At 34.5% G+C, this 27,733-nt stretch overlaps 1 protein-coding gene across 1 annotated transcript; it reads left to right on the plus strand.

Moving 5' to 3' along the window:
* The first annotated feature begins 5,566 nt into the window (after positions 1-5,566).
* Positions 5,567-24,238, plus strand: LOC121367413 (protein pelota-like). Its single transcript, XM_041491568.1, has 12 exons — positions 5,567-5,716; positions 7,936-8,028; positions 8,927-9,077; positions 10,742-10,832; positions 11,728-11,891; positions 13,486-13,546; positions 15,706-15,746; positions 16,223-16,343; positions 17,798-17,918; positions 20,113-20,184; positions 21,150-21,256; positions 22,296-24,238. The coding sequence occupies exons 1-12, from the start codon at positions 5,676-5,678 to the stop codon at positions 22,370-22,372; spliced, it is 1,140 nt and encodes a 379-aa protein (XP_041347502.1). The 5' UTR covers positions 5,567-5,675; the 3' UTR covers positions 22,373-24,238.
* Positions 24,239-27,733: the final 3,495 nt, after the last annotated feature.

Below are 27,733 nucleotides of genomic sequence, written 5' to 3' on the forward strand. Positions count from 1 at the left end.
AAAGATATTTCGGTAAAGTCGCGATTGCAACAATGAATCACTACCTGGTCACCGTGGCAGCCTGGTATAGTCTATGACTATGACTGCAACTCCCCAGATGCTTTGCATCATTCTTGTAGAAGGACTGCCAGTTCAAGATTCAATAAATTAAAGTTTGCATAGGACGGGATTCAGTGGAGTGTGTGTAATACTATTGACTTGTGGATATTTGTATATAATTATTGTTTTATATTAATGCATTGGTCCTATTTGTTTTCATGTAATTCATCATTTTATTTCCACAAACAGGTAATGAATTATAACAGAGTGTGTACCTTTAATTATTTTATTCTAGTAATATAATAATGACAGGCTGATTACTATTTTCAGGTAAATTGCACAAGCATGTATGACACCTTGCACAACTTAGCAACAATAGCACTATCACCCATGTCTGTCCTATTGTTTCCAGCTTGGGTACATGTGCATTGTAAGCTGATGTTGTTTTAGTTTTTTGTCTGAAGTGATAGCTTACGGTATGCGGTCAAAACGGCCCCATGATGAAACGGCCCGTCAGAACGGCCAATAGGTACTATCACGTTAAATTAATTCCCATTAGTAATAATTAGTAATCAATATAGCCTATATCACAGGCAGTTCAAAAATATGTATAAAAACAACCAAAACAAAGGAATCACTGGTAACAATTTATTAGCCTACACAACGCAATTTACTATTGTAATTAAGACCACCAATTAACATTTTATTTAACAACACTGATAGACCGACCCGGCCGTGCCCCCCGGACGAGTTCCATGGGGCGCTACTCGTCGGGGTGTCGTGCGTGCCTGCTCTATAATTCATTATTTTAATAATTCAATCTCAGAAAGGGAAGGGTTGGGGTGGGTGGGTGGGTTGGGGGTTCGTGGACCATCTAGGCTTTCCGGGTGAGTGCGTATCGTCTGAACGAGTTCCTAGTGGCGCTGCTCACCCGGGGACCACAACGGGCCTGTTCCCCAATATACTAATATAATTAAGACCACCAATTGACCTTGTATTTGAAAAGACCGATAGACCGATCTTTGATACCGTCATGATCAACACACATCCTTATTTTGAAGGACGCATTAAGACTCTCCTGCATTTCTCGACACTTGTGTAGATGAAATACATGTTTAAAGCATTATATCTAAGGCCGTCTTGATTTTTTTCAAGGGCTATTATGACGTTTTAACTTTGGCCGTTTTGACTTTTGTTAAGGGCCGTTTTGACTTTTTCACTTTGGCCGTTTTGACTTTTTTAGGGCCGTTTTGACCAATTATTGTTAAGGTCGTTTAGTACTGGGGCCGTTATGACTACGATCCATAGCTTACTATAGTTCACTGTTTGCTCAAATACTGGTGTACGTCGGGTGTTGTGTTCCATATCATACATTGCTCTTCTAGAGTTATGATAAAATATTGGGTTTTCTAGAATTAACACTTCATGTTTGCCTGATTAATTGAACATATCCCGAGAGAAGATTTAAGATACGTCAATCCTTTAAGTGTCGACCAGTTCCATTACTGCTTAAGTAGTTTATTATTTGCCAAAAAATATACATTTTATAGGCATACAAACATATTTACAATAAAATAATACATTGTACACATTGCGGGGAATGGTGAGGTCTACAGGATAGACCTATTAAAAGTTATCACAGTCGATAGTAAAATGCAGTAATGAAATAAATACATAAATAAAAACATACTCATAAATCATGGTTGTCTGTTCTATGTGTGGTAGCAGTTATCAAGTATTTACACAGTTTAATTAACTCTCTTGAGTTATCGGTGGACAGTAGTTGTGTTAATTTCAGAGTTGATGGTTTATTATAATAATAAGTTTTAATATATTTATCTCTTATAGTATAGTAGAACGGACAAACTAGAACAAAGTGATATTCGTCTTCTAGTACATTCATGTTGCAGAGATTACATATCCTATTGCTTCTATCGATATGATGGTATCTGCCCGTTTCTATGGAGAGAATATGTGCAGAAAGTCTGAATTTACTCAAAATACGTTTATATTTCAGGGCGATAGGTTTCTGAAGGTAAGGTCGTAGACAAAAATTATTAACAATGAATTTGTATAGGAGACACTTTGGAGAATTATTAAATACAGCAAACATAGCCTGAATAAATTGATCTGTCATTCTCTGCTTGAATAATGCTATTTTCTACATTTTGATTGTACCATATATGGCCAAAACCATTAGTGAGAAGGAGGTCTCGTACTTGACTAACCCAGTTGATGGTACGTGGTTTTCTTATGCACTCGTCACTCTTTTAAAATACAGTTATCTGTATTCAACAACTTTATCCAATATTTTACAATTCGTATATTCCTACTTATATACAGAGGTGATCGGCCTAATTCATAATACACCATCATATTAGTAGTGCTCCGTTTCACGCCTAAAATACGTTTACAAAATTGCAAATGTAATTAAACCCTGGTGTCACATACTTGGGTGAAAAAAATGGAAACTATTATTAGCTATTAAAGAGCCATTTGACCCGAAACATTGATGTTGTTGTCAATCATTCAGAACGATGATGCAACTACATGTGTCTAAGTGTGTGTGTGTGTATGTGTGTGTGTGTGTGTGTGTGTGTGTGTGTGGGGGGGGGGGGGGGTTGCTGGGATCGCATCCACCCTTTTAAAGTTCAAAATCGTAAAGAACCTCTTTATCCAATGGCACGTACATAAAGTAACAGTAACAGTAAAATTCAAACTCGTGCTTGAGATACTTCCTGCGTGTAGGAAAGTATACTCACAACGCGGCTGTAAACGGTGATATTGGGTGGACTCGTTTAATGGTGTCTCGGTGGAAAGCTGTATTGGCTGGCTGGGTCAGTGGAGAAGCTGGACAGCTGATTGGGTCAGTGAAAGGTTGGTTAATATGAATAATGACATATTGAATAGAAACGTTTTTATCTTGGCTGAAAAAAAGCAATCACGTCAATGTAAAAACTCTATTTACTCACCTATAAATAGTCCAGTACCTATTCCATTTGTTACCAATGTTTTAGATAGGTAGGTCTATGCTAGTCATCTGAATGTTTCTTAGACTAATAGCATTGCTAATAATGTTGGAGAATAACGTACTTATCGCTTGTTTAAAAATGTATATAGCACAGAACATTATGTTAATATAAATATTTAAAATAATTGCAGGAGTGCTTTTACAAAATTTAGATGCGGTGTTGCCCCGATACATATCAAAACGGGGCGTTATGAGAACCTTCATGCTGAGCTGGGAATCTGCCTTATGTGCAGTAATATATATGTGTCGAATATGAAGTCCATGTTTTAATCAAATGCGTAATAAATACTGACTTACTTTTTAATTTAACATGTTCAGCAGGGTTGGGGTTTTTTAAACAGAAGATATGTTTTAAACACTGTTCAAAAATTAGTTTTTTAATGCCTAGTTTGTAATACTGCTAAACCCTAACACGTCGCCGAACACTTTTATACTCTTAATTCACGTGGTGTTATGCGTCCTTTAATTTTTTTTGTAATTTATTATTATTTATAATACAAATTTGATGATAATAGTTTGAAACTTTTATGTATATGTATCTTTTACGTGTGTTATGTATATATATGTAGTACATTAATTTTTATATTTTTATTTTCTATGTGGCTTTAATCCTACGGGACATTTACAAATTCAATAGCATCAAAACCAGCCCTCGCCCGCTACCAACCCTCGCCCGCTACCAACCCTGGCCGGGCTGCTGCACATACCAGGGCGGGCGACGCCCTCTCCTACCCACCCAAAACCGTTTCCTGTCCTGGACGGAGGAGCCTGCGAAAGTCGACACCTGCGTAAATTGTCAATTTTCTGTAAATTTATTATGAATACTTTTAAATGGCGGCTAAAATGAATATGTATTTTATGTATGTATTTTATATATTTTTTGTATGTATGTATGTATGTATGTATGTATGTGTATGTATGTATGTATGTATGTATGTATGTATGTATGTATGTATTTCTTTGTTTCTTTCTTTCTTTATTTATGTGAAATATTTCTACGTTTGCCATCATATATGATGTAAAAATATATGTATAAATGTATTGTGAACCTCATATGCCATGGTTTAGGTCAGGTCAGGTCATAGGGATTTTCGTGCACATTCAGAACAAGCTGTTGTAGCGCACGCCTGTCATGGGCTCCTCCGTCCATGACAGGAAAGGTGGGGGGGGGGGGCCGCAAGGGAGCAGCAGCAGCCCGACCAAGGCCGGTAGCAGGCGGTGTGTGTGTGTGTGTGTGTGTGTGTGTGTGTGTGTGTGTGTGTGTGTGTGTGTGTGTGTGTGTGCGTGTGCGCTATGGAATTTTGAATGGAGCAATTAATATGCCAAAGAGAAAAGGTGCGCAATTTTGATTGAGGAAATTTGGCGCAATATTGAACGGTCGGTCAAAAAGTAAATGGCACCATGGTTTAAGGCCTGAGAGTAAATAAAGTCCAGTTCAGTTCAGCCCATGATAGGTGTGTGCTACAACAGCTTATTCTTAATGTGTGCGTTTAAACCTATGATCTGACCTGATAAATGGTCATAGATGAAGCATATAGGTCTGACAGGGATTCATATTGTTTTGAGATATTTTATTGATCAAAAAAGAATCAAAAGGATTGCACAACAGGCAGAGCCTATATAAGTCTCTCCTAAACAAGATGGACATCAGACAATATTCATAATAACTGCTGAACCAATTAAGAAGATTATCACAGATACCATATTTCATTAGTTTAAAAATTAAACCTTTATGCCATAACCTATCAAAGGCTTTAGTAATATCACAGAATACAAATCTTATGTCCTTGCCATTATATAGGTTTTTTCATTATAGTATCATAAATAATTAGTAGCTGATTAGTTGTAGAATCTTTTTATCTGAAGCCTGATTGATTATTAGTAAGAATATAATGATCATTGATATAATTATGAAGGTTTTTAAATATATTTTTTTCTAAAATTTTGCCAAAGCAATTTGTTACAGAAATTGGTCTATAATTTGAGGGTCTCTTAATATCACCTTTACCTTTATATATGGCTGTAACATTGGCACACTTCCAGTCCCGTGGCACACAACCTAGTGAGAGAGATTTAAAAAAACTTTTAGTGGTGTTACAAGGGACTGACAAATGGGTTTTATTAACTTAGGTGACATATTGTCAGGTCCCGGCGGTTTGTCGACATTAAGGGTTTTAATCTGATCAAAAACATCTTGTTCTGAGATTACAATATTAGATAATTTATATGGGGACAGTAGATTGATGTTGGGTAGATTTGGTTCGTTTTCGATTCTTGATGTGGAGGCAAAATAATCATTTAGCGCATTTGCTTTATCTCTTGGATTCATCTGTGCTAGCTGTAAAGATTATGTTAAAGCATGATTTTACTTTATATTTTGCGAAAAGTCTCAGTTTTTATATTTCTGTTTTTAGCCACTTGACTAATGGTAAGTACTGTAGATGATAGAGGAATTTAGAAAACAAAACAAAAAATTTGGAGAAGATAACTCTAGAATGGAAGGTGATGACGAAATTACATTGCGCATTTGTTGTAACATATTTCCTCGAAGAAACGACAGAAAAGATCCAGGAATTCTTAATTATTTAAAATATATAGCACAAAAATGAAGCTAGTAAATAGAGAAATTGACAAAAACGGCACTGGGTAAGTTGATCTTTAATAGTTTTTCGAGGTGATGAGTACTTACCTCCCTTAGGCTTAGCTTCATCGATTTCAGTAAAACACCTCCCGATCAACCCCACTAACCCTCACCCCCCTCCCCTTATTAAAAGATTCAAAACGCCTCTTGTCAAAAAGTATATATTTTAAATTATTATTCAAACATCACATTTTATTTAGCAATTAAAGATAAACAGATTGAGGTGCTTCCATCTTAGGATCGAACCACCTTACTGTCCTCAGGCTCAGGGGACTCATTCTCTGATTTGGTTTTTCCTCGTAACAACCGGTGTACCACAACTGGTATATCAAAGGTTGTGGTATGTGCCATCCTGTGTGTGGGAAAGTGCATATATATATATATATATATATATATATATATATATATATATATATATATATATATATATATATATATATATATATATAAAAGATCCCTTGCTATTAATGTAAAAATGTAAGTACTAACAGGTTTCCTCTAAGACTACTCTGAACCAAAATGTTAACAACTCCATAAATTGGTCTGCCACCTTTATTTTTTGTTAACTTTTACCCACAATTTGTCCAGACAGAAATCTTGAAAAAACCATTTAATCCATTACAATGACACATATTCCACATACTAGATGATAACTATGTCACCTATATCAACTTTGCTGAGATCTAATAGGGCAAAAATCACGTAATTTTGTGCAGGCTGCCATTTTGTCCTTTTATGGAATACTCTCCAAGAGGGGTGAAAGGATATGACTTCATCTAACAACAGGTGCAGGCAGAATATGAAAGTGGGGCAGTAAAACGCAATAGCAGGGCAGCCTGCCTCGCTTAAATGAATGAGCAAGAACACTGATATATTAACATATTAAACAATTTAGTCTGATTTTGTAGCTGTATACAGTTTTCTCCCATCCCTAACCATGCAAGACAGACCCATTCTATGACGTCTTGCAAGGGCTATGACTGATTGAATTTAACACAGCGTTAGTAATATATGACATATCAATGCGAGTTGGTTAGTTTTAGATTGATATATTGTTATTAAAACCTTCATTATATATAGGTATCTTGTAAATTTGTAGTTGTAAAGTAAAAAAAATAACACATGAAACAGACACAGCAAATATGATGTAGTTTATTTATGATAAAACGGTCAAATAAAGAAGTTACTTTTTTAGCCATCTTTGTTTGTTCGTGTAAAATAATGGTTTATTTATCGAATGGATGGGAGAAAAAGACTCCCATCATATGCAGTCATGTGGGATAGAAAAGGTACACCCTTGGTGGTTGAAATTTCAACCCTGGGACTCGGCAAGCCTCGTCCCGGGTTGAAATTTCCAACACCTCGGGTATACCTTTTCTATCCCACATGACCTCATATGATGGAGTCTATTAGTACAATTTGCATGTTGCCACATCCATAACAGACACAATATTGTAGATATCTATGTCCATAATTATTTACAATATAAAAGAAATGATTCAATACATCAAGTACCACTATTACTAACTTTTATATAAACAATGAAATTTATAAAGTTCCATCATCATTATGACTTTATTATCAAAGCAGAGTTTTAGATATGTGTTACATTTGGGTCAGAACATTCCATAGCATCCCACATCCATAAAATTATTACTAACAAATCATATTCAGTACTTATTAATTAGTATGTACAGTAATGAAATAAACTAATATTTTGTGCAAAGTGCAAAATCCATAATGCAGGAATTACCCATAAATGTTTTGATTATTTTCATTGTCAGTGTTCTCATACAAGTACAGCTAGTCCTGTTTGAACTTTTACGTTGTGTAGTGGTTTTGGATACATGTGTTCTTAGAATTTGTGAAACTTCACAGTATGTAACTTGGGTAACATTAACTTTTGTGCATCATTTCCATCTTTGAGCCAGGCAAGAATCCTACCTCTATCTTCTGATGTCATGTTTGAGGCATACAGAATTTTAAACTTGTATCAAGCTAATGTGTTAACCATATATTGAGTGACAGATGTGCACAATAATAAAATATATTGTATTAGCAAAAGCTATGGGTTAGAATCTAGGCCACAAATGGAGGGGTGTAGGTAAAAAAAATTTCTTTCAGTAGTCTTATGGCTTGGTGATCATGAAGTTTTTGTGTATAAGAGACAGTGTTTTTTTTTTTATTCTTCAGTAATATGTACATGTATGTATTCTACTTGTAGGTCTGTTACCTTGATAGCAGAGGAAGCTGAAGACATGTGGCATGCCTACAATTTGGTCCAAGTAGGAGACGCTCTAAAATCTACCACCATAAGGTACAGTACACATGTATGTGTATCCTAAACTTCAGAAAACTTACCCAGCAAAAATGGTTACAGGAAAATTTGTCTTTGTGTTATTTTACTCATTCCTACCCCAAAACACAAGAAGAAAAAAGTATTTTATGTTTATGGTTACACAAAGTTAATTATATATCATGCACATGTACATTGTACAGATTCGCAATTTCATATACACTAGTATGTACATGTGTATGTATATATGTAGATCAAGATCACGTACCACAATATTTGTGCAGTGTAAAGATTGACATATCAAGGTAAAATACTGCCAGGGACAGAACTTGAATAGTTCTCTCTAACAAACAGATGAGCACAGAAACTTATTTTGATATGGTCAAATAATGTCTTATAACGATAGATATATTATGAAAACAAATCTGAAGGTATCTGCAGTTTTTGAAGTTTCATAGATAGTTTGTCAAAATATTCTACTCACCCCGAGGTAGCCGTAAGCTACATACACTCTCATCTCTCATTATAACGTTATTCATTAAATATTGGAATATATGAGTACAACAGTTAGGAATATTTGAGTACCAGCAAACATTAATTTATAAAGCAATACTATTGACCAATTGTTTAAAAAATTTTTTTAGCAAATTTATAAATGTTATATGTAGAGCCATCACTGTAGCGGTTTTGTTTTACCAACAATATGAATATAAACACCTTTATAATGTCTTGAATAAATATCTAAATATTACAGTGGACATGTAGTGTTAATGCTAAAATGTAGTCTTACAACCTGGGAAAAACCCTGAACACTACAATGTTGTATTAAGAAAAAAGTGATTAAATCTGTGCATATAATGCAAACTCATTGCATTTGCACGTTGATAGGGCAATATTGATGATGATGATACTATTTCAGGAAGGTACAGAATGAGACTGCAACTGGCAGCGTGAGTGTTCATAAAGTTCGGACCACACTCACCATTCGGGTGGAAACCATCGACTACGACACACAGGCCTGTGTTCTCCGGGTCAAAGGTCGAAACATCCGAGAGAATCAGTATGTGAAGGTATGTGTGCTTGTTCACACATCTGTAGCTATAAGAACTGACTTTATAATTAAATATTTCAAGTCTTGGGAGGGAGATATGCATGGATGGATGGATAGATGTGTAATTTGTAATTTGTGTGTTTTTAACCATTGTACAAGGGTGGATCCATGGAATATGTTACAGGGAGGACTAACAGAATAAGAACACACGCACTAACTCATCAGAAGGGCATCCCAATGGGGGAAAAAAAATCATAAACGGGGAAAACAGGGCACTTCAATATGTTTGGGGGGGTCCACCCTTGGCGCCTCTATTGTACAATGTGTGTGTAACTATGTATAAGTACTTTGTACAGGCTGACACTGATAATTCCATACTCATCATCCCATGACATCACTTCAAATTGTATTATGTGAGCCTCTGGTGAACATAATACATTATTTGTATCCCTAATATGTGATATTGACGAAAACAAAACACACGAGGGTAATAATCTCTTTATCATATAACCTCAAGCTAATTACAATGCATTTTTGTAAACTATACACGCAACTTTAATTCCAGTCTACTATTACTAGATATTCAAAATGACGTAAGAATATGTGGCGCAGTGTCTTTTTAAATGGAAATGACGTCAAACTCGAATGACATAATTTTGGATGTCCTTTCATCAAAATAAACTAGTGCATAAAATTTTTCTTTTCTGAATGCTGGACAGCTTTCAGTGTAAAATTTCTATTGAAATGTTTTTGATGACTATGAATGCATACGTCAATTATGGAGTGTCACTCTATTACGTTTGCTTAAATGTCAATAAACCTAGTGCCGTGACCTCGATTAATTTACATCTAATTTGCAAGGTTATCAAATTCTTAAAATATGTGATCTGAAAAATGTCACATATTTTGATTGCACTGAAAATGTAAGATATTATATGATAAACTGTATTATTACCATATGGTTAAAAAGATCTTGGTACATGTCGAACTGATTGGCATACTACAGTCTTACAGGACTGTCAACCAAATGAGTTGAGTGATATAAATGATATAAATTAAGATTGATTATGGGTAATAAATAGGATATCAAAGTCGTTACTATTTCATATCATGTTTATCTCCCTCATGAAATAATTTTCATTGTCACTCACTAAAGTTCATGACAACAGAACATTATTTCACTCGGGACATAAACATGATACGAAATGGAAGCTTGTTTAATATCCTATAAATATGTAAATTGTAGGTTCCAGGTGAGATCTACTCTGAGAAAATTGTATCAGTTGGAGTAAAGTGTGTTCATTAATTGTGTGTTAGTGTGTATGTTACACAGGTCTAACAAAGTATAGGTGTTTGTGTATTTTACCCAATTGACATTTTTTACAACCTGTTAAAAAACAAATCAAGTATGATACACAAAATACATTTTTTGAACAGTTGAGACTGAAAGAGAGAGAAAGAGAGATTGCCATCGAAAGCCCAGGAGATGGCTGGTTTTCGGCTAACCTTGCAACATACATTATTTTGTACCAAAAATAGTATGATCAAAACTGTTGTACTTATGTTACACTGAGCTCAGATATGATACACTACTCTCGGTTTGTCTACTCTCACTTCAGGCTAGGGGTTGGCAGGTATGGTGTATGTATGTATTTGTTATATAGTGTTTGTTTTTATGTTTAGATGGGGGCGTATCATACACTTGACTTGGAGCAGAACCGTCCATTTACCCTTGGAAAACACGAGTGGGACAGCGTGTGTCTGGAAAGAATTGGTAATCATGTTGATCTATGTTATTATTAATATTAACTTCTTTGTTAATATTTTTACTTATTCAAATAACTTAGTTTTAAAATGCTTGTTTTATACAATTATGTAGTTGAATAAAGTATAACCTACAAGCCGGTCTCGGTGGTGTAGTGGTTATGCCATCAGACTTCTGGCTGGTAGGTACTGGGTTCGTATCCCACCTGAGGCAGTGGGGGATTTTTCATGCCAGTACCGGCTCCAACCCAGAGTGAGTGCACAGCTAGGCTCAGTGGGCAGGTGTAAGGCCACATACACCGAGTTTCACCCACTTCACGGGTGCAATTATGGGTGTGTCTCCCAAGTGTATGACCCCACATGGGGAATGATTACCCGGCATGCACTGCAGGTTCCATGTACCCCGGGCTCGGGTGATACCGAGATAGCTCAACTGACAGCAAGCTTGGAGCACGAACCTGTCAAGTAGTCCCATACCGAATTGGAAATACTGCGGCTTCACCATTCATCTCATGTCCAAAATACCAAAAAAAATGTCTTTGTCTCTGTGTTAAATGTTTGTGGCATTTTAAAAAAAAAAAGAAAAAAAAAGTGTAACCTACATATAGACCTAATTATATAAGTATGTGTTTACTGTCATTTTTATTTCTGGAATTTATGTCGTGGACGTAGCTCACCTGATGCGCAGTCAGTCGGGGATTGATCCCTGTCGGTGGACCCATGGGGGTATTTCTAATTCGAGCCAGTGCATGGTGTATCAAACACAGTATAATGTGCTATCATGTGTGGCGTGGTGGTTATTATTTTATACCTGGTGGGTCTTGTCTTATTTATATACATTCTTAGTTTGAACCACATGTGCATATGATTTTATTAACGACAGCGTTTGAATGTTTGATCTTCAGATAATGCATGTGATGTGACACAGCACGCCGACGTGGCTGCGGTCGTGATGCAGGAGGGGATCGCTCACGTGTGTCTCGTCACGTCAAGCATGACCCTAGTCCGGGCCAAGATCGAAACCAACATTCCGAGGAAACGCAAGGGCATGTGTGATCAACACATGAAGGTAATACTGATACCTGATGTTTAATCATATTTTACAACTCACTGTGGCCTCTACACAGATGTTAGATGCATGATATGTTGAAAAACACGAACTGTCCTTGCTATACAGGAAGTTTATATATTTTAAACATCAAAAGAAACAAAAATATATTTTTTAGTTGTAACATTATTTTTATTTTTTTCAGAATGGATCAACTCATTGAGATTCAGTAGTATTACAGGTTGATACGCAGTTTATCATTTCACAGAAGGGAGCATTTATGATCAAGTAAAGCTATTCTAATTTGGGAATATTGTAAACTGATGGCGAGTGTCTTCTGTATTGTGATTGGTTAATTACATTCTTTTTCCGGGATCAAATGGAAATAACACCTGGAAAGTTAATGATGTCATTAGCAATTGGAACAGGCCAAGTTGATGGTTCAAGGGTCTCCAGTTAGATTGTAGCCAGGTATTATTTTCAAGAAAAACCAAATATACAGTTAGTTCTATAGAAAAACAATTCAGTTTACAATGGACATACTGTAGATCCTGAAATTAATGCGATCATAATGCAAGTTCACAATATTCGCATTAATAATATTACATTTTTATTTGTATGTTTTGTATAGGTGTCCCACGTTATTAAAAAAAAAAAAAAAAAATTCTAATATATTTATAAAACAGAACTGGAAAACAATTCATTGTAGGCAAGACAGACTAATTGTTGAATAGTCCAGCAAGTTGTGTGTCCCACACTATTCAAAAAAAGATTAAAATTCTAATACATTTATAAAACAACTGGAGCACAATTCATCGTAGAGGAGACATACTAATTGTCAAACAGTCTGGCAAGATGCCAGCTACATGGTCTTTGGCCACCCTGTCAAAAGCTGACACGATCCATCGTGCATCATACTTGAATGGGTTTTAGCACGCTAATATTATGGTCGAATGTTTCTTTGTCTTTACTGTTCAAATTCCCTGCAACTTCATTGGCATGCAGTTGTAATGGTACATGTATTCTGGTGTTTAGCCAGATGTAGATAACTATACACGTTACGTAAATGATTGCTGCAAAAATATGCTATGAGTTGATCTCATTAAAAACAATAGGGACTAAACAGGTTAATTGATATGTATACAGACATGTTAGTGAGTTGATCTCATTGAAGATGCCTGTAACTCATATTTAACTAAAAAGTACACAGGCGTGTGTTATTAGGAAAGTAATATTTCATAGGGAGGCCACACTCATTAATTTCATGTCGCATTTTAGTCTGCCCACTGTCACTCACATTAATTTAGGGATGCATTAATTTCAGGATCTATAGTAACCGTATGGAGTTTTTAGATTTGCGGGTGTTATTGTCTATTTGATGCCCACAAATGACATTTGCAGGATCAAATAGACAATAGCATCCACAAATCTAAAAACTCCATATGGTTATCTCCTAATTAACTCTGTATTTCATTGTTAACTACAAAGATATATCACAACATTTAGATTTTGGGACAGGTCCTTAAATTATGCTAATCTTTTGAACTGGATGTATTTGAATTAACTGTTAAGAATTAAAATGACTTATTTATATATGTATGTTTTTATTTTCCAGGGACTGCATAGGTTTTATGATCAGATTATTCAAGCTATTTTGCGGCATGTTAATTTTGACAGTAAGTTGGCTTTTCTTTTGATTACACTAATAATAGTGAAGTATATTATAATTAGTCATTCTTGCCTTTTGATTACAGTAAATAATAGTGAAGTATATTATAATTAGTCATTCTTGCCTTTTGATTACAGTAAATAATAGTGAAGTATATTATAATTAGTCATTCTTGCCTTTTGATTACAGTAAATAATAGTGAAGTATATTATAATTAGTCATTCTTGCCTTTCTTTTGATTACAGTAAATAATAGTGAAGTATATTATAATTAGTCATTCTTGCCTTTTGATTACAGTAAATAATAGTGAAGTATATTATAATTAGTCATTCTTGCCTTTCTTTTGATTACAGTAAATAATAGTGAAGTATATTATAATTAGTCATTCTTGCCTTTTGATTACAGTAAATAATAGTGAAGTATATTATAATTAGTCATTCTTGCCTTTTGATTACAGTAAATAATAGTGAAGTATATTATAATTAGTCATTCTTGCCTTTCTTTTGATTACAGTAAATAATAGTGAAGTATATTATAATTAGTCATTCTTGCCTTTCTTTTGATTACAGTAAATAATAGTGAAGTATATTATAATTAGTCATTCTTGCCTTTTGATTACAGTAAATAATAGTGAAGTATATTATAATTAGTCATTCTTGCCTTTCTTTTGATTACAGTAAATAATAGTGAAGTATATTATTATTAGTCATTCTTGCCTTTTGATTATAGTAAATAATAGTGAAGTATATTATAATTAGTCATTCTTGCCTTTCTTTTTATTCTGCGTAATTCTTTAGTTACTTTTTTTTGACGCAGACTAACTGCCATATTTAATCCAGGAATTTTACTTTGACAGTTGCTCAGGTTACTTGGTGATCAACACATTTGTACATGTTCTGTATTAATCAAGGAGTCTTACTTTGACAATTGCTCAGGTTACTTGGTGATCAACACATTTGTACATGTTCTGTATTGATCCAGGAGTCTTCCTTTGACAGTTGCTCAGGTTACTTGGTGATCAACACATTTGTACATGTTCTGTATTGATCCAGGAGTCTTACTTTGACAGTTGCTCAGGTTACTTGGTGATCAACACATTTGTACATGTTCTGTATTGATCCAGGAGTCTTACTTTGACAGTTGCTCAGGTTACTTGGTGATCAACACATTTGTACATGTTCTGTATTGATCCAGGAGTCTTACTTTGACAGTTGCTCAGGTTACTTGGTGATCAACACATTTGTACATGTTCTGTATTGATCCAGGAGTCTTACTTTGACAGTTGCTCAGGTTACTTGGTGATCAACACATTTGTACATGTTCTGTATTGATCCAGGAGTCTTACTTTGACAGTTGCTCAGGTTACTTGGTGATCAACACATTTGTACATGTTCTGTATTGATCCAGGAGTCTTACTTTGACAGTTGCTCAGGTTACTTGGTGATCAACACATTTGTACATGTTCTGTATTGATCCAGGAGTCTTACTTTGACAGTTGCTCAGGTTACTTGGTGATCAACACATTTGTACATGTTCTGTATTGATCCAGGAGTCTTACTTTGACAGTTGCTCAGGTTACTTGGTGATCAACACATTTGTACATGTTCTGTATTGATCCAGGAGTCTTACTTTGACAGTTGCTCAGGTTACTTGGTGATCAACACATTTGTACATGTTCTGTATTGATCCAGGAGTCTTACTTTGACAGTTGCTCAGGTTACTTGGTGATCAACACATTTGTACATGTTCTGTATTGATCAAGGAGTCTTACTTTGACAGTTGCTCAGGTTACTTGGTGATCAACACATTTGTACATGTTCTGTATTGATCCAGGAGTCTTACTTTGACAGTTGCTCAGGTTACTTGGTGATCAACACATTTGTACATGTTCTGTATTAATCAAGGAGTCTTACTTTGACAGTTGCTCTGGTTACTTGGTGATCAACACATTTGTACATGTTCTGTATTGATCCAGGAGTCTTACTTTGACAGTTGCTCAGGTTACTTGGTGATCAACACATTTGTACATGTTCTGTATTATCCAGGAGTCTTACTTTGACAGTTGCTCAGGTTACTTGGTGATCAACACATTTGTACATGTTCTGTATTAATGCTTTGAGCTTCCCCATTTGATTTACAAATTAATAACAAGAATTAATTTTTCAGTTGTCAAGTGTGCAATTATTGCAAGTCCTGGATTTGTGAAGGTAAGTTTTTTGTTATATCAATTCTTGACAACTTGAGATAATAAATAACACTTTTAAATACACGATAAAGTCATATTAATATTAAAGTATATGCAATAAATCTTTTACACACTGTTTTGCAAATTGTTATTGGTTTTATCTATCTGTATAGTTTTGGCTTATTTCTAAAATGTCTTCTTTACCCCAAATGAATTTTAATATTTTTTTTAAACATGACTATTCTGTTAATAAAATAGAATTTATCTCTGTTAGGGTGTTATTACATTTCCTATAGGGTGTTCTTGTTAAGGGTTTTTTAATGGGTTTTTTTATGTTTGTTTAATTTGTGGGTCCTTTGTTTAATTTGTGGGTCCTTTGTTGATGTTTGTTTAATTTGTGGGTCCTTTGTTGATGTTTGTTTAATTTGTGGGTCCTTTGTTGATGTTTGTTTAATTTGTGGGTCCTTTGTTGATGTTTGTTTAATTTGTCTCCTGTAGGATCAGTTTGCAGACTACATGTTTCAACAGGCTGTGAAACTTGATCAGAAAATGCTCACGGACAACAGGTCAAAGTTCATTCTTGTCCATTCATCGTCAGGATTTAAACACTCGCTGAAAGGTACACTCAACGTTGTGTCTTTGTATTTTCTCATTGTAGACAAAAAAAGAAGAAAGAAATAAGTGTTTTATTTAACGACGCACTCAACACATTTTATTTACGGTTATATGGCGTCAGACATATGGTTAAGGACCACACCAATTTTTTTAGAGGAAACCCGCTGTCGCCACATAGGCTACTCTTTTACGACAGGCAGCAAGGGATCTTTTATTTGCGCTTCCCACAGGCAGGATAGCACAAACCATGGCCTTTGTTGAACCAGTTATGGATCACTGGTCGGTGCAAGTGGTTTTTACACCTACCCATTGAGCCTTGCGGAGCACTCACTCAGGGTTTGGAGTCGGTATCTGGATTAAAAATTCCATGCCTCGACTGGGATCCGAACCCAGTACCTACCAGCCTGTAGACTGATGGCCTGCCATGACGCCACAGAGGCCGGTTCATTGTAGACAAGGTTACATAGGTAGCATAATTATGTTTTTGGGAGTACTCCACTCGCTATTCGACAGTACTGTTTTTCTTGGGAGTACTCCACTCGCTATTCGACAGTACTGTTTTTCTTGGGAGTACTCCACTCGCTATTCGACAGAACTGTTTTTCTTGGGAGTACTCCACTCGCTATTCGACAGAACTGTTTTTCTTGGGAGTACTCCACTCGCTATTCGACAGTACTGTTTTTCTTGGGAGTACTCCACTCGCTATTCGACAGTACTGTTTTTCTTGGGAGTACTCCACTCGCTATTCGACAGTACTGTTTTTCTTGGGAGTACTCCACTCGCTATTCGACAGTACTGTTTTTCTTGCATTTGTGAATTGATTTTGTCCTTCACTCAAAGGTTTGTGAAGGACAAGAACCTTTGACTCATACAATAAAAAAAATATTGCTTGGTATGAGTTGGTTGTTGAGTGTTCTATAAAAAAAAATTTTTTTTATTTATTCATTATGCTTTACCTTATTTTTAGTTCCAAAACAAATTCTAAGCATAACAATCTTCCTTTGAAATTGGACCTTTTTATTTGCTTGCAAATTTCATGGACATGGACAGACCTTTTGATAAGGACAATAAGCATAAGACAGACCTTTTGATTAGGACAATAAGCATAAGACAGACCTTTTAATTAGGGCAGGCAGTATAACCATTTTCTTTTCAACTTAATTTGACTACTTAATAAAACATTTATTAAATTTAAGTTATAATTAATTCAATTTGTGAAAATACATGTAGAACTAAACTAGTCGTTAATTTTACATCACATTTAAAAAAAAACCTACCATATAATTAAGTAAAATCAAATGTGTTTGGTTGTTAACATGCCTTGAGAAAATCATCTATTGGTGCAGATATGAATTAGATCAAAACTATTTATTGTAGGCAATGTATTTAAAGTCCACACATTTCTTGTAGGTTTTTGTTGTTATAATATAATTTCAAGTCTACTTCATCAAATTTCAGAGGTTTTATGTGATCCATCTCTGACGTCGAAACTAGCGGACACTAAAGCTGCTGGGGAAGTTAAAGCTCTTGATGATTTCTATCAGATGCTACAGTTTGACCCTGATAGGGCATATTATGGGTAGGTATATGGTATTATGGGTAGTCATATGTTGTGTCTTGTTTACTTTGTCTTCTATCAGGTACTGCAGTTTGATCCTGACAGGGTATTATGGGTAGTCATATGTTGTTTCTTGTTTACTTTGTCTTCTGTCAGGTACTGCAGTTTGATCCTGACAGGGTATTATGGGTAGTCATATGTTGTGTCTTGTTTACTTTGTCTTCTATCAGGTACTGCAGTTTGATCCTGACAGGGTATTATGGGTAGTCATATGTTGTGTCTTGTTTACTTTGTCTTCTGTCAGGTACTGCAGTTTGATCCTGACAGGGTATTATGGGTAGTCATATGTTGTGTCTTGTTTACTTTGTCTTCTATCAGGTACTGCAGTTTGATCCTGGCAGGGTATTATGGGTAGTCATATTTAGTTTTTAATAAATGTTTAGCTCTGACAGACCTTATTATGGCTAGTTATAGTTTGTGTTTAGCTCAGACAGAGCATATTATTAGTAGTTACATTTTGTGTGTCTTGTTTTCTTAAATGTTGAGCATCAACTGATCATCACAAGTTAGTGCTTACTCTGTGTATGATTCAGATACTGAACATTTTGTTGATTATTTGCTGATGTTAAGAATCCAGTATTACTAGGTTTTTGGATCTTAAGCCTGATAAACCAGTATTTAATATTATTGAAATTTGAGAAAATTAAATGTTGTTATAACTTCACAAGTTCAGGGCGACCAACCTAATGGAAATATTTTTCTGGAATTTTCGGATATTTTAATTTTTATGTGCACGAACGCCCTTTTCAAAACAATAATTTAAAGAGCGCGAAAACGTTCATTTTCATGAAAGTAATTTTAAACAGTGCGAAAAATATTTGCAAAATGATAATACAAATGAGTATATCATTATTTATATGTGAATTGAAACTTCCTCATAAAGAAACACAGCCCCCCCCCCCCCCCCACACCCACACCTACACCAAAAATCATCAACAAGTTCACACTAAAAAAACCCACTTTATTAGCAGATATTCTATTACAGTTTAAGACTCCCACCTACAGATTAGCAATAAAGTGACAAACAAAATTAGGACCAATGTTATTTTTATGTAGGTACATTGCCACATATGCACTATTTCACCATATGCATGTAATGGGATCGAACTGATTTTTGGCGAACTGGTTTGGGGACTGGCTGCCATTTTGAATTACGCTCACATTATTATTACAGTAACACCTTTGGAGAGCCAGTGTCCAGAAAAAAACTTTGCGTTATTGTTTAACTTTCTTGAATAAAATAATATTGGTAGGTGTATTAATGTCATGGAGTCGTCATATAATAGATTAGTGGTGACCAAATATTATTTAGTCAAATGTTACATGTGAAAGCCAGTGGAAAGAAGACAATTGTCGGTTCATTTTTTAATTTTTTTTACGATCATAGTATTCTTCTGTTGTATATTCATGCTTTCATCCACGGTGGCAAAACTGTAAACATCACCATAGAACCGATGCCTGTCCTGCAGGAATATAATTCTGTGTATTTAAAATATCTTTAAAATGAATACATAAACTATTCTAGTATAAAAATAAGAAAGAAAATTTTCATATATGGCTTCAGTTTAATTGACATTTTCATTGGTTGGCTGTTGACAATAATTGATAATGGCACAACACTAGACAAAACGGAGCTCAGGTTAAAATGAGTAATAAAGATAGGCCTATTTAATTCTAAGAATGTAGAATGTAATAACAATTAGTTGCTTAAAAATACAATTCGAATGAATTTGAAAAAAATCCCGGATATTGGGAATCAATTCCGGAATTCCGAGTACGTGATGAAAATTCTGGATTTTTCGGAAGATTCTGGAAAGTTAGTCGGCCTGCAAGTTATCAAATAGCCAGCAGAGGATGTTTTAAAATGGGTTATTTGTTATTAATATGTAGAAAAGTATGATTTTGAGAAAATGTTTCTTAAACTCATTTTATGACTATTGTAGATTTATTTTCTGTTAATGAAATAAAGAATATTTTAGTTTTGTGAAATTATTGAAATTATTTCCATTTGCTGATATTTCCAGTAGTTGAAATGTAATTTAAATTTCGTAAAGTTATTAATACAAATTCCCATCCATTAAAGAGTGCATTTGATTGTTTTTTGTGTAAAAGGGTTGTGAGATATGATATAACAGTATTTTATATTACCTTTCAGCGTGAGACATGTTGAAAAAGCTGCTGAACTTCAGGCCATTGTCACGTTACTAATATCCGATGAACTTTTTAGGTAATGTTTTGTTTTAAGCTGCAATTTGTTTTTATAAACTAAAATATTCTTCTTTATAATGTACATGTAATAGCTAGCGTATCCAGTGTAATCAAAGTATGTGATATTTTTCAGATCACATGCTTTCAGAATTAGATGTAATTTAATCAAGGTCACAGTTTATTGACATTTAAGTAAATGTACTACGTTGACACTCCATAACTGATGTATGCATTCATAGTCATCAAGGGGCGGGTTGTAACTTAGTGGTACAGCCCTCACTTGATGCGTGGTAGGTCTGGGATCAATCCCTGTTGGTGGGCCCATTGGGCTATTTCTCGCTTCAGCCAGGGCACCATGTCTGGTATGTCAAAGGCCGTGGTATGTGTTATCCTGTCTATGGGATGGTGCATATAAAATATCCCTTACTGCTAATTGAAAAGAGTAGCACATGAAGTGGCGACAGTGGGTTTCCTCTCTCAATATCTGTGTGGTTGTTAACCATATGTCTGATGCCACATAACTGTAAATAAAATGTGTTAGTGTGTCGTTAAATAAAACATATCCTTCCTTCATAGTCATCAAACAAAAACATTTCAGGAGCAACTTTTCACTGGAAGCCGTCCAATGTTCAAAAAACAAAAAACATTTAGCACTACTTTATTTTTATGTAAGGATATCCAAAATGATGCCATTCAGGTTTGACATCATTTCCATTCAAAAAGACACTGCGTCACATATTCTCACATGTTACCAATATTGGAATTAAAGTTGTTTATACAGTTTATCAAAACACATTGAATTAAGCATGTGATTATATGATAAAGAGATTATCGTTGTGTGTTTCGGTATCGTCAATATAAAAATATAAGTGTACATGTGTATGTACACGTGACTTGTTTTTTCTTTTTTTTAAATCTAAATGTACGTGTGATTCTTTCTGTTTTACAAAACCTAAATATATGTGTGATTATGATTGTTTTAAGATCGAAAGACCTGACAGAAAGAAAGAGGTATGTTCGATTGGTGGACACAGTTCGAGAGAATGGTGGCGATGTTAAGATATTTTCCAGTCTGCACGTATCGGGAGAACGTAAGTTAACACCTTATTTAACTTCAGAATGAATTAACTTGCAGTTGTTAGGGGACACAACTCTGTTACACCTGTAGACATTTCCAGTTGACTGTTGACTTTCATTGATATAAAACTGCAGCAGAGCAAAATGTTATTAATATCAGCACTCTTATTCTAGCCGTGGCTTAGTCATGTCTCCATAGATGTTTAAGCAAAATATTTAATTGTTTCTAATACTACAAACTGAGTTACTCAAGACGTGTTTTTGTTGCTTACAGTTGACAAGATACCTACAATTGGTGGAGCATTTCTGCATTAAATACTTAAGAACAGGGTTTCTTACATAACAAAATATTTATTATTCTGAAAGTTTTTTTTTTTTTTTTTTATTAGATTTATAAGTTGAATATTTCAGGGCTCGAACGTACACATTTTTTGCCTTTGGCAATGTTTAAAAACATTGCCATCGGTCAAACAGTCCGCCGACAGCAATTTTTAAAGTGCCTTTTGCAGCGAATCAAAATGACTTATAGGTTATTTTGCTGTTTGTAGACATATTTCAAAAGCCCAAATGTTAAATACTGGCAGATAATATTTTCCAGGTATATATGAAGAGTTTAGGCACAAAACGCAATATATCCATTTTTCATTTTCAGTAAAAATTACTTTTTTAATTGGCGTTTTGATAAAAAAAAAAAAAGGGATTTACCCAATACAATTTCATAAGGATCAATCTCGTTTTGCAGCAAATCGGCCCTTACTGACATACAATAATGGCTTTAACTAAAAACTAGAAAGAAAATGGTTTATATTGCGTTTTGCACCTGAACTCTTCATATAGAGTTTGCCATCATTGGAGGAGGTTTACCAGTGGTAGAAAAGTGACCTTTGGTGACGCTCCTGACCTACAGCAATTTACATCTCAATGATAGCAATTGCTGTCGGTGCCATCGTTAAGTTCGAGCCCTGATATTTGACAGTTACTGACTTAGTTTGTAAGCATGATGTTCCTGATTAGGACCTGTGTAAAGTTTACATACTGTTTGTGATTTGACAGAGCTGGGTCAGTTGTCTGGTGTGTGCGCCATCCTGCGGTTCCCCATGCAAGATACCGAGGACTCGGATGAAGACTGAGTTGACGAATATAATGGAAGTATTTAAACACCTTCAGGGACAAATCCATTCAGAACTTGGTAAACCATGTCTGAACTATTAAACGATGCCAAACAACATTTTATCTCTCAAGCGACATCCAGTGACAGCAATACGTAACGTGGAGTAGTAGACCTCAATGTAAACAGAATGAAGGGATGATTACTTGGTGTCCTAGCTCAGACTATGTAGAGCATTGAAGATGTTACGTATTGAGCATTGGCATTTAATCCTTTTGTAGTACTCTTTTCACTTTACAGACAGACAGACAACAGTTTATTAATCTCATATTATGTACACAATAATAAAATGTAATTTAAAATACAGCATAAAAGTACGTACGCCATTCTTTACAGGAACTACAAGACTATCAATAAATAAAAATATAAAAATGAAAGTTAAGAAATACAAATTGCAGTTGAATTGAAAGTGTATAAATATATTTTTGAAAACTGTTAAAATATTTGTGGACCTATGGCTATCATGGACTATTTTATATCTACAAAATTAATAAAGGCTGATTTAAGAAATTTATTAAACTGAATAATACAGTTAAAAAATTTCAAAATGTGTTTTGTGAACTATGAAAACATTTTGAATTGATTTCAATCCCCAGCTGTGTTCAGAGTATGGTGTACAAACTGTGCTGTATTCTAATATTGTGCAGGAATACTTTGGCATCCAAAGAGGCATTAAAACAAGAATACATTGTTGAACGTGCGTTTAGATTACGCAGATGACAGAAGTGATGATGAGCATGAACTGATCTGAATCCAGTTTTATTTGCTACTATATTCATACAACATTTAAACAAAGTCAAATGCTGCTAATGAAAAACAATGTAGCAAAAAGTAACAAATGTTTGACATCCATTTGCCGATGATTAATAAATCAAACTTTAACTGTTTCTCCAACCACATCTCACAATCACATGACACAATTTATTACATACAACATTCTCATAACACAGTGTCACCATGAGTTGCAGTTGGATTGGGAAATATTTCTGCATGCAACTACAGCCTTGTATTATGGCTCCTTGATGCAGTGTAGCATGACGTGTGTATTTATTACAAAGTGATTTTGTCAGTGGATGAGTGTTAATAATTGTTACGTTTGTTGACAGTGATAAATGATGTTTTAATGTGCAATGATTCATTTATTTATTGATAACTAGGTGTCTTAAGCATCATATTGTTATATAACATTTGAAATAAATATGTTTTTGCATGTGGAAGCTTAGATTAGTGTTTGGAGGCTACATAACAAAAATGCCAAGACAGAAAAACAAATCAAAACAGGTCTGCATTCTGCGTAAAAAATAGTAAATAAATAAATTAATAAACAAATTGGTACTGGTGTACCAAATATAATTCTGACTGAAATCTGCATGAGCTGTTTAAATACATGTATAATTTGGGCAAATCCCCAGGAGCTAATTTCCCAATTTGTACACAAACCTCTTTAAATAATTGATTAATTATTTTATGTTGAAGCAGGGAATATAAATTTGGTGTTTAATAGTTAAAGTGCCTTAATTTAACTTTCATAATCCCTTGACATATGTATCACTGTATGTTTCTCTTTTTAAAAAATGTTTTTATTGAATTGCTCATGTAGATTTGAGTTTTTATAAATGTGATCAATGCTAATGGATTATTACAATGCACAGTTGACTTGTGAATAATTCACTGAATAGGCATGTTGGTTAATAGTATACCTGCACGCAGACACACACACAAATATGCTCGCCCAACATCAATCTAATTAAAATTAGCTCCACTATTACATGTGGATCTAACAGCAGCCGGTTGGAGCTCATGTCCAGTTGACCTTTCATTCGACCAATCAAAACCTTACTTGCAAAATCATGCCAGTGACTTGAAAAGAATTTGAAAACATTCGGGATTATGCCGAGGGTATATGAAATAAATTGGGTGAATTACGAAGTATGCCGGAAACTAATTGCAATATAAAATTTTATATAAAATTTGTTTCAAGACAAAAAAATAAACCGTGATGGTATAGCCATAAAATCTGTTTATACTAGTATACAATCCAAAGTTTATTACTGCACTTTTCCCCTGTTTTTTCAATGTTGAAATAGACCAACAAGTTCGCCTATTGCATAAATAGTCTCGCCCGATATTTCTAGAATTTGTATGCTCCCGAATAACGCTATAAAAGGTGAAGTGTAATTGGTCGATATTTAAATTGTTATTTCTAGATGAAATGTCACCTGGACATGGGAGTCCACGCAATGCTGTTAGATCTACTGGCTAGACCCAGTAGAGCTAATTTTAATTGTTATTTCTAGATGAAATGTCACCTGGACATGGGAGTCCACGCAATGCTGTTAGATCTACTGGCTAGACCCAGTAGAGCTAATTTTAATCAGATTGGCACAACAGCACTCAAACTTACAAATTTGTTACCTATGGCAATTTTGAAATGTTTTTTTATCGTAGGCAAGATGCTTACTGCTGTCAATTTTAAACCAGTAACTTTGGCAACAAATATAAAAATCAAGAAACAGACCCTTCAACCGGCACCAATAATTTTTTATCCATCGACAAAAAAATCGTCATCGGTCAATCCCCTGATGGGGAATATTTTGTTTTCAAAATTTTGATTAGATATATTTCTAGTCAACCGAAAATTGATTAGCAATTACTGTTTAATGTTTTAAAATTGTGTAGTGATCTCTGAAACTTGCCTAGCAAATTGCGACGCAACACTGAACAAAATGTTCTCTGCCTGACCAACAGCAATTCATATCGCAACAACTGCATTGGCAGTCGGTGTCGTCATTAAGTTTGAGCTCTGGCACACACAGGCACACACAGGCACCAGTGCATAAGTGTCCTGGTTACTGTAACTCGGAACAAATGTATATGACTGGTGAATTTGTCATGTTTAAGTGGCACCCTCATTGTAAAATATTAGACAAATCACAACTTGGCTAATGTTTATTTTACAAAGTCTGTTTACGGAACATCACAGCTACAAGTATTTTTTGTATGTAACTGCAAAAGTAACCTACCTAAAGCAGTTTCTTTTAGAAACATCAAATGTATAGTTACATATATGAGTTTTAATTTATTTGTTATTAAATAACAAAATCAGTGTTATCATTTGTGTTTTATGAATGTGTGTGTGTGTGTGTGTCTATATTATCGAAATTAAATGACAAATATATTATTGCTGAAAGTGTAAAATATCAAGCTTACAAATAAAGAAAGAAGAACAATGTTGTGTTTGTTCCTCCTCAGTGTGAATATTGTCAGTGTACACTGACTGTGCACCATATTTTGGTGGAGTGTGATCATCTCAAGCCAACAAGAAATGATATATTTGGCAACAGAAATGTTTTGGAATCTTTTAAATTCCATCCAAATTTAATTGTACAGTTTTTAAAATTTTTGACATATATACAAAGTTTTAAAATATACTTACGTTGATTTTGTATATTGTATTATACCCCCCCCCCCCCCCCCCCCCCCCAGCTCCTTACACTGGTTTTAACATAAATATATATATATAATATTTTCATATACTTAACATTTGTGACACCCAATAGCCGATGTATATTTTTGTGCTGGGGTGTCGTTAAACATTCATTCATTCATTCATTAATACTGGTGAATATGTTGGCTTTGATTTAAATTGAACATTCACTATCAACACTGCTGTGTTGTTTATAATAGGTGCTCTGTTTAAAGTGAACATTCACTATCAACTCTGCTGTGTTGTTTATAATAGGTGCTCTGTTTAAAGTGAACATTCACTATCAACACTGCTGTGTTGTTTATAATAGGTGCTCTGTTTAAATTGAACATTCACTATCAACACTGCAGTGTTGTTTATAATATGTGCTCTGTTTAAAGTGAACATTCACTATCAACTGCAGTGTTGTTTATAATAGGTGCTCTGTTTAAGTGAACATTCACTATCAACTGCTGTGTTTATAATAGGTGCTCTGTTTAAAGTGAACATTCACTATCAACTCTGCTGTGTTGTTTATAATAGGTGCTCTGTTTAAAGTGAACATTCACTATCAACACTGCAGTGTTGTTTATAATATGTGCTCTGTTTAAAGAGAACATTCACTATCAACACTGCTGTGTTGTTTATAATATGTGCTCTGTTTAAAGTGAACATTCACTATCAACTCTGCAGTGTTGTTTATAATAGGTGCTTTGTTTTAAATTGAACATTCACTATCAACTCTGCTGTGTTGTTTATAATAGGTGCTTTGTTTAAAGTGAACGTTCACTATCAACACTGCTGTGTTGTTTATAATAGGTGCTCTGTTTAAAGTGAACATTCACTATCAACACTGCTGTGTTGTTTATAATAGGTGCTTTGTTTTTAAGTTGAACATTCACTATCAACACTGCTGTGTTGTTTATAATAGGTGCTTTGTTTTTAAGTTGAACATTCACTATCAACACTGCTGTGTTGTTTATAATAGGTGCTCTGGTATCTTATTTGCACACAAATTGTTACGAGTTTACATGCGCATCGGTGTCACCATTTTTCTATAGGATATTTGTGGATTACTAAAATTAATGTCTAGTATTAAAAGTATTGGAAGACTCCGTTAGAACACATCCGGGGGTGGGGTGGAGGGGTGGGTCTGGTCCTGCATCTTCGTTCTGACTGACCCCGACATTCTACAGAAAGTACACTAATCTCAAAAGCCGTATTTTTCAGACATTCAACATTTAAATAGTTGGGGGATGGGGTGGGGGAGTAAGCCCTATTAATCTCTAGTATTAAATGCTTTCTGTGCATACAAATCTAATCTTTACTCCATAAAAATAAGATATGATAAACTTTACTGCATATAAACATTCCACATATGGAACTGGATGCAAAACGTATGCTATTCACAACATATACTCGACAACGAAAGTTTAGCTAATGTTAAAAGAAATAGCATAACATTTATAAATTAACCTATTTTTCTTAATTAGTATTCACATCTGAAATGTTTACGATTTACAAACAACATAAATTCGTCAACCTTTGCCTTAACACAACGGGAGGACCTGGTTTTATTTTAAGTTTATTCAACCATGGCAAATGTTGACGTCATAAAAGATATTTGCTAAACTTTCGTTGTTGAGTATATATTGTACAAGCATGGCACAGACAAACAGGAAAATAAACTAATGGTAATAGTAACTAATTATTGATTAATACATGTATAGTCATAAACAGGTTTACACACTGCACCTGCACAAGCAGGATCCAGGTTTATAAAATGTTCATGCATAGACATTATTATCATGTAAATAGATAATAATATATGAGTGGCTGTTCGATACCATTTATCTC

This window comes from Gigantopelta aegis, chromosome 3 (genome assembly GCF_016097555.1).
Source record: "Gigantopelta aegis isolate Gae_Host chromosome 3, Gae_host_genome, whole genome shotgun sequence".
Classification (NCBI taxonomy): domain Eukaryota; kingdom Metazoa; phylum Mollusca; class Gastropoda; order Neomphalida; family Peltospiridae; genus Gigantopelta; species Gigantopelta aegis.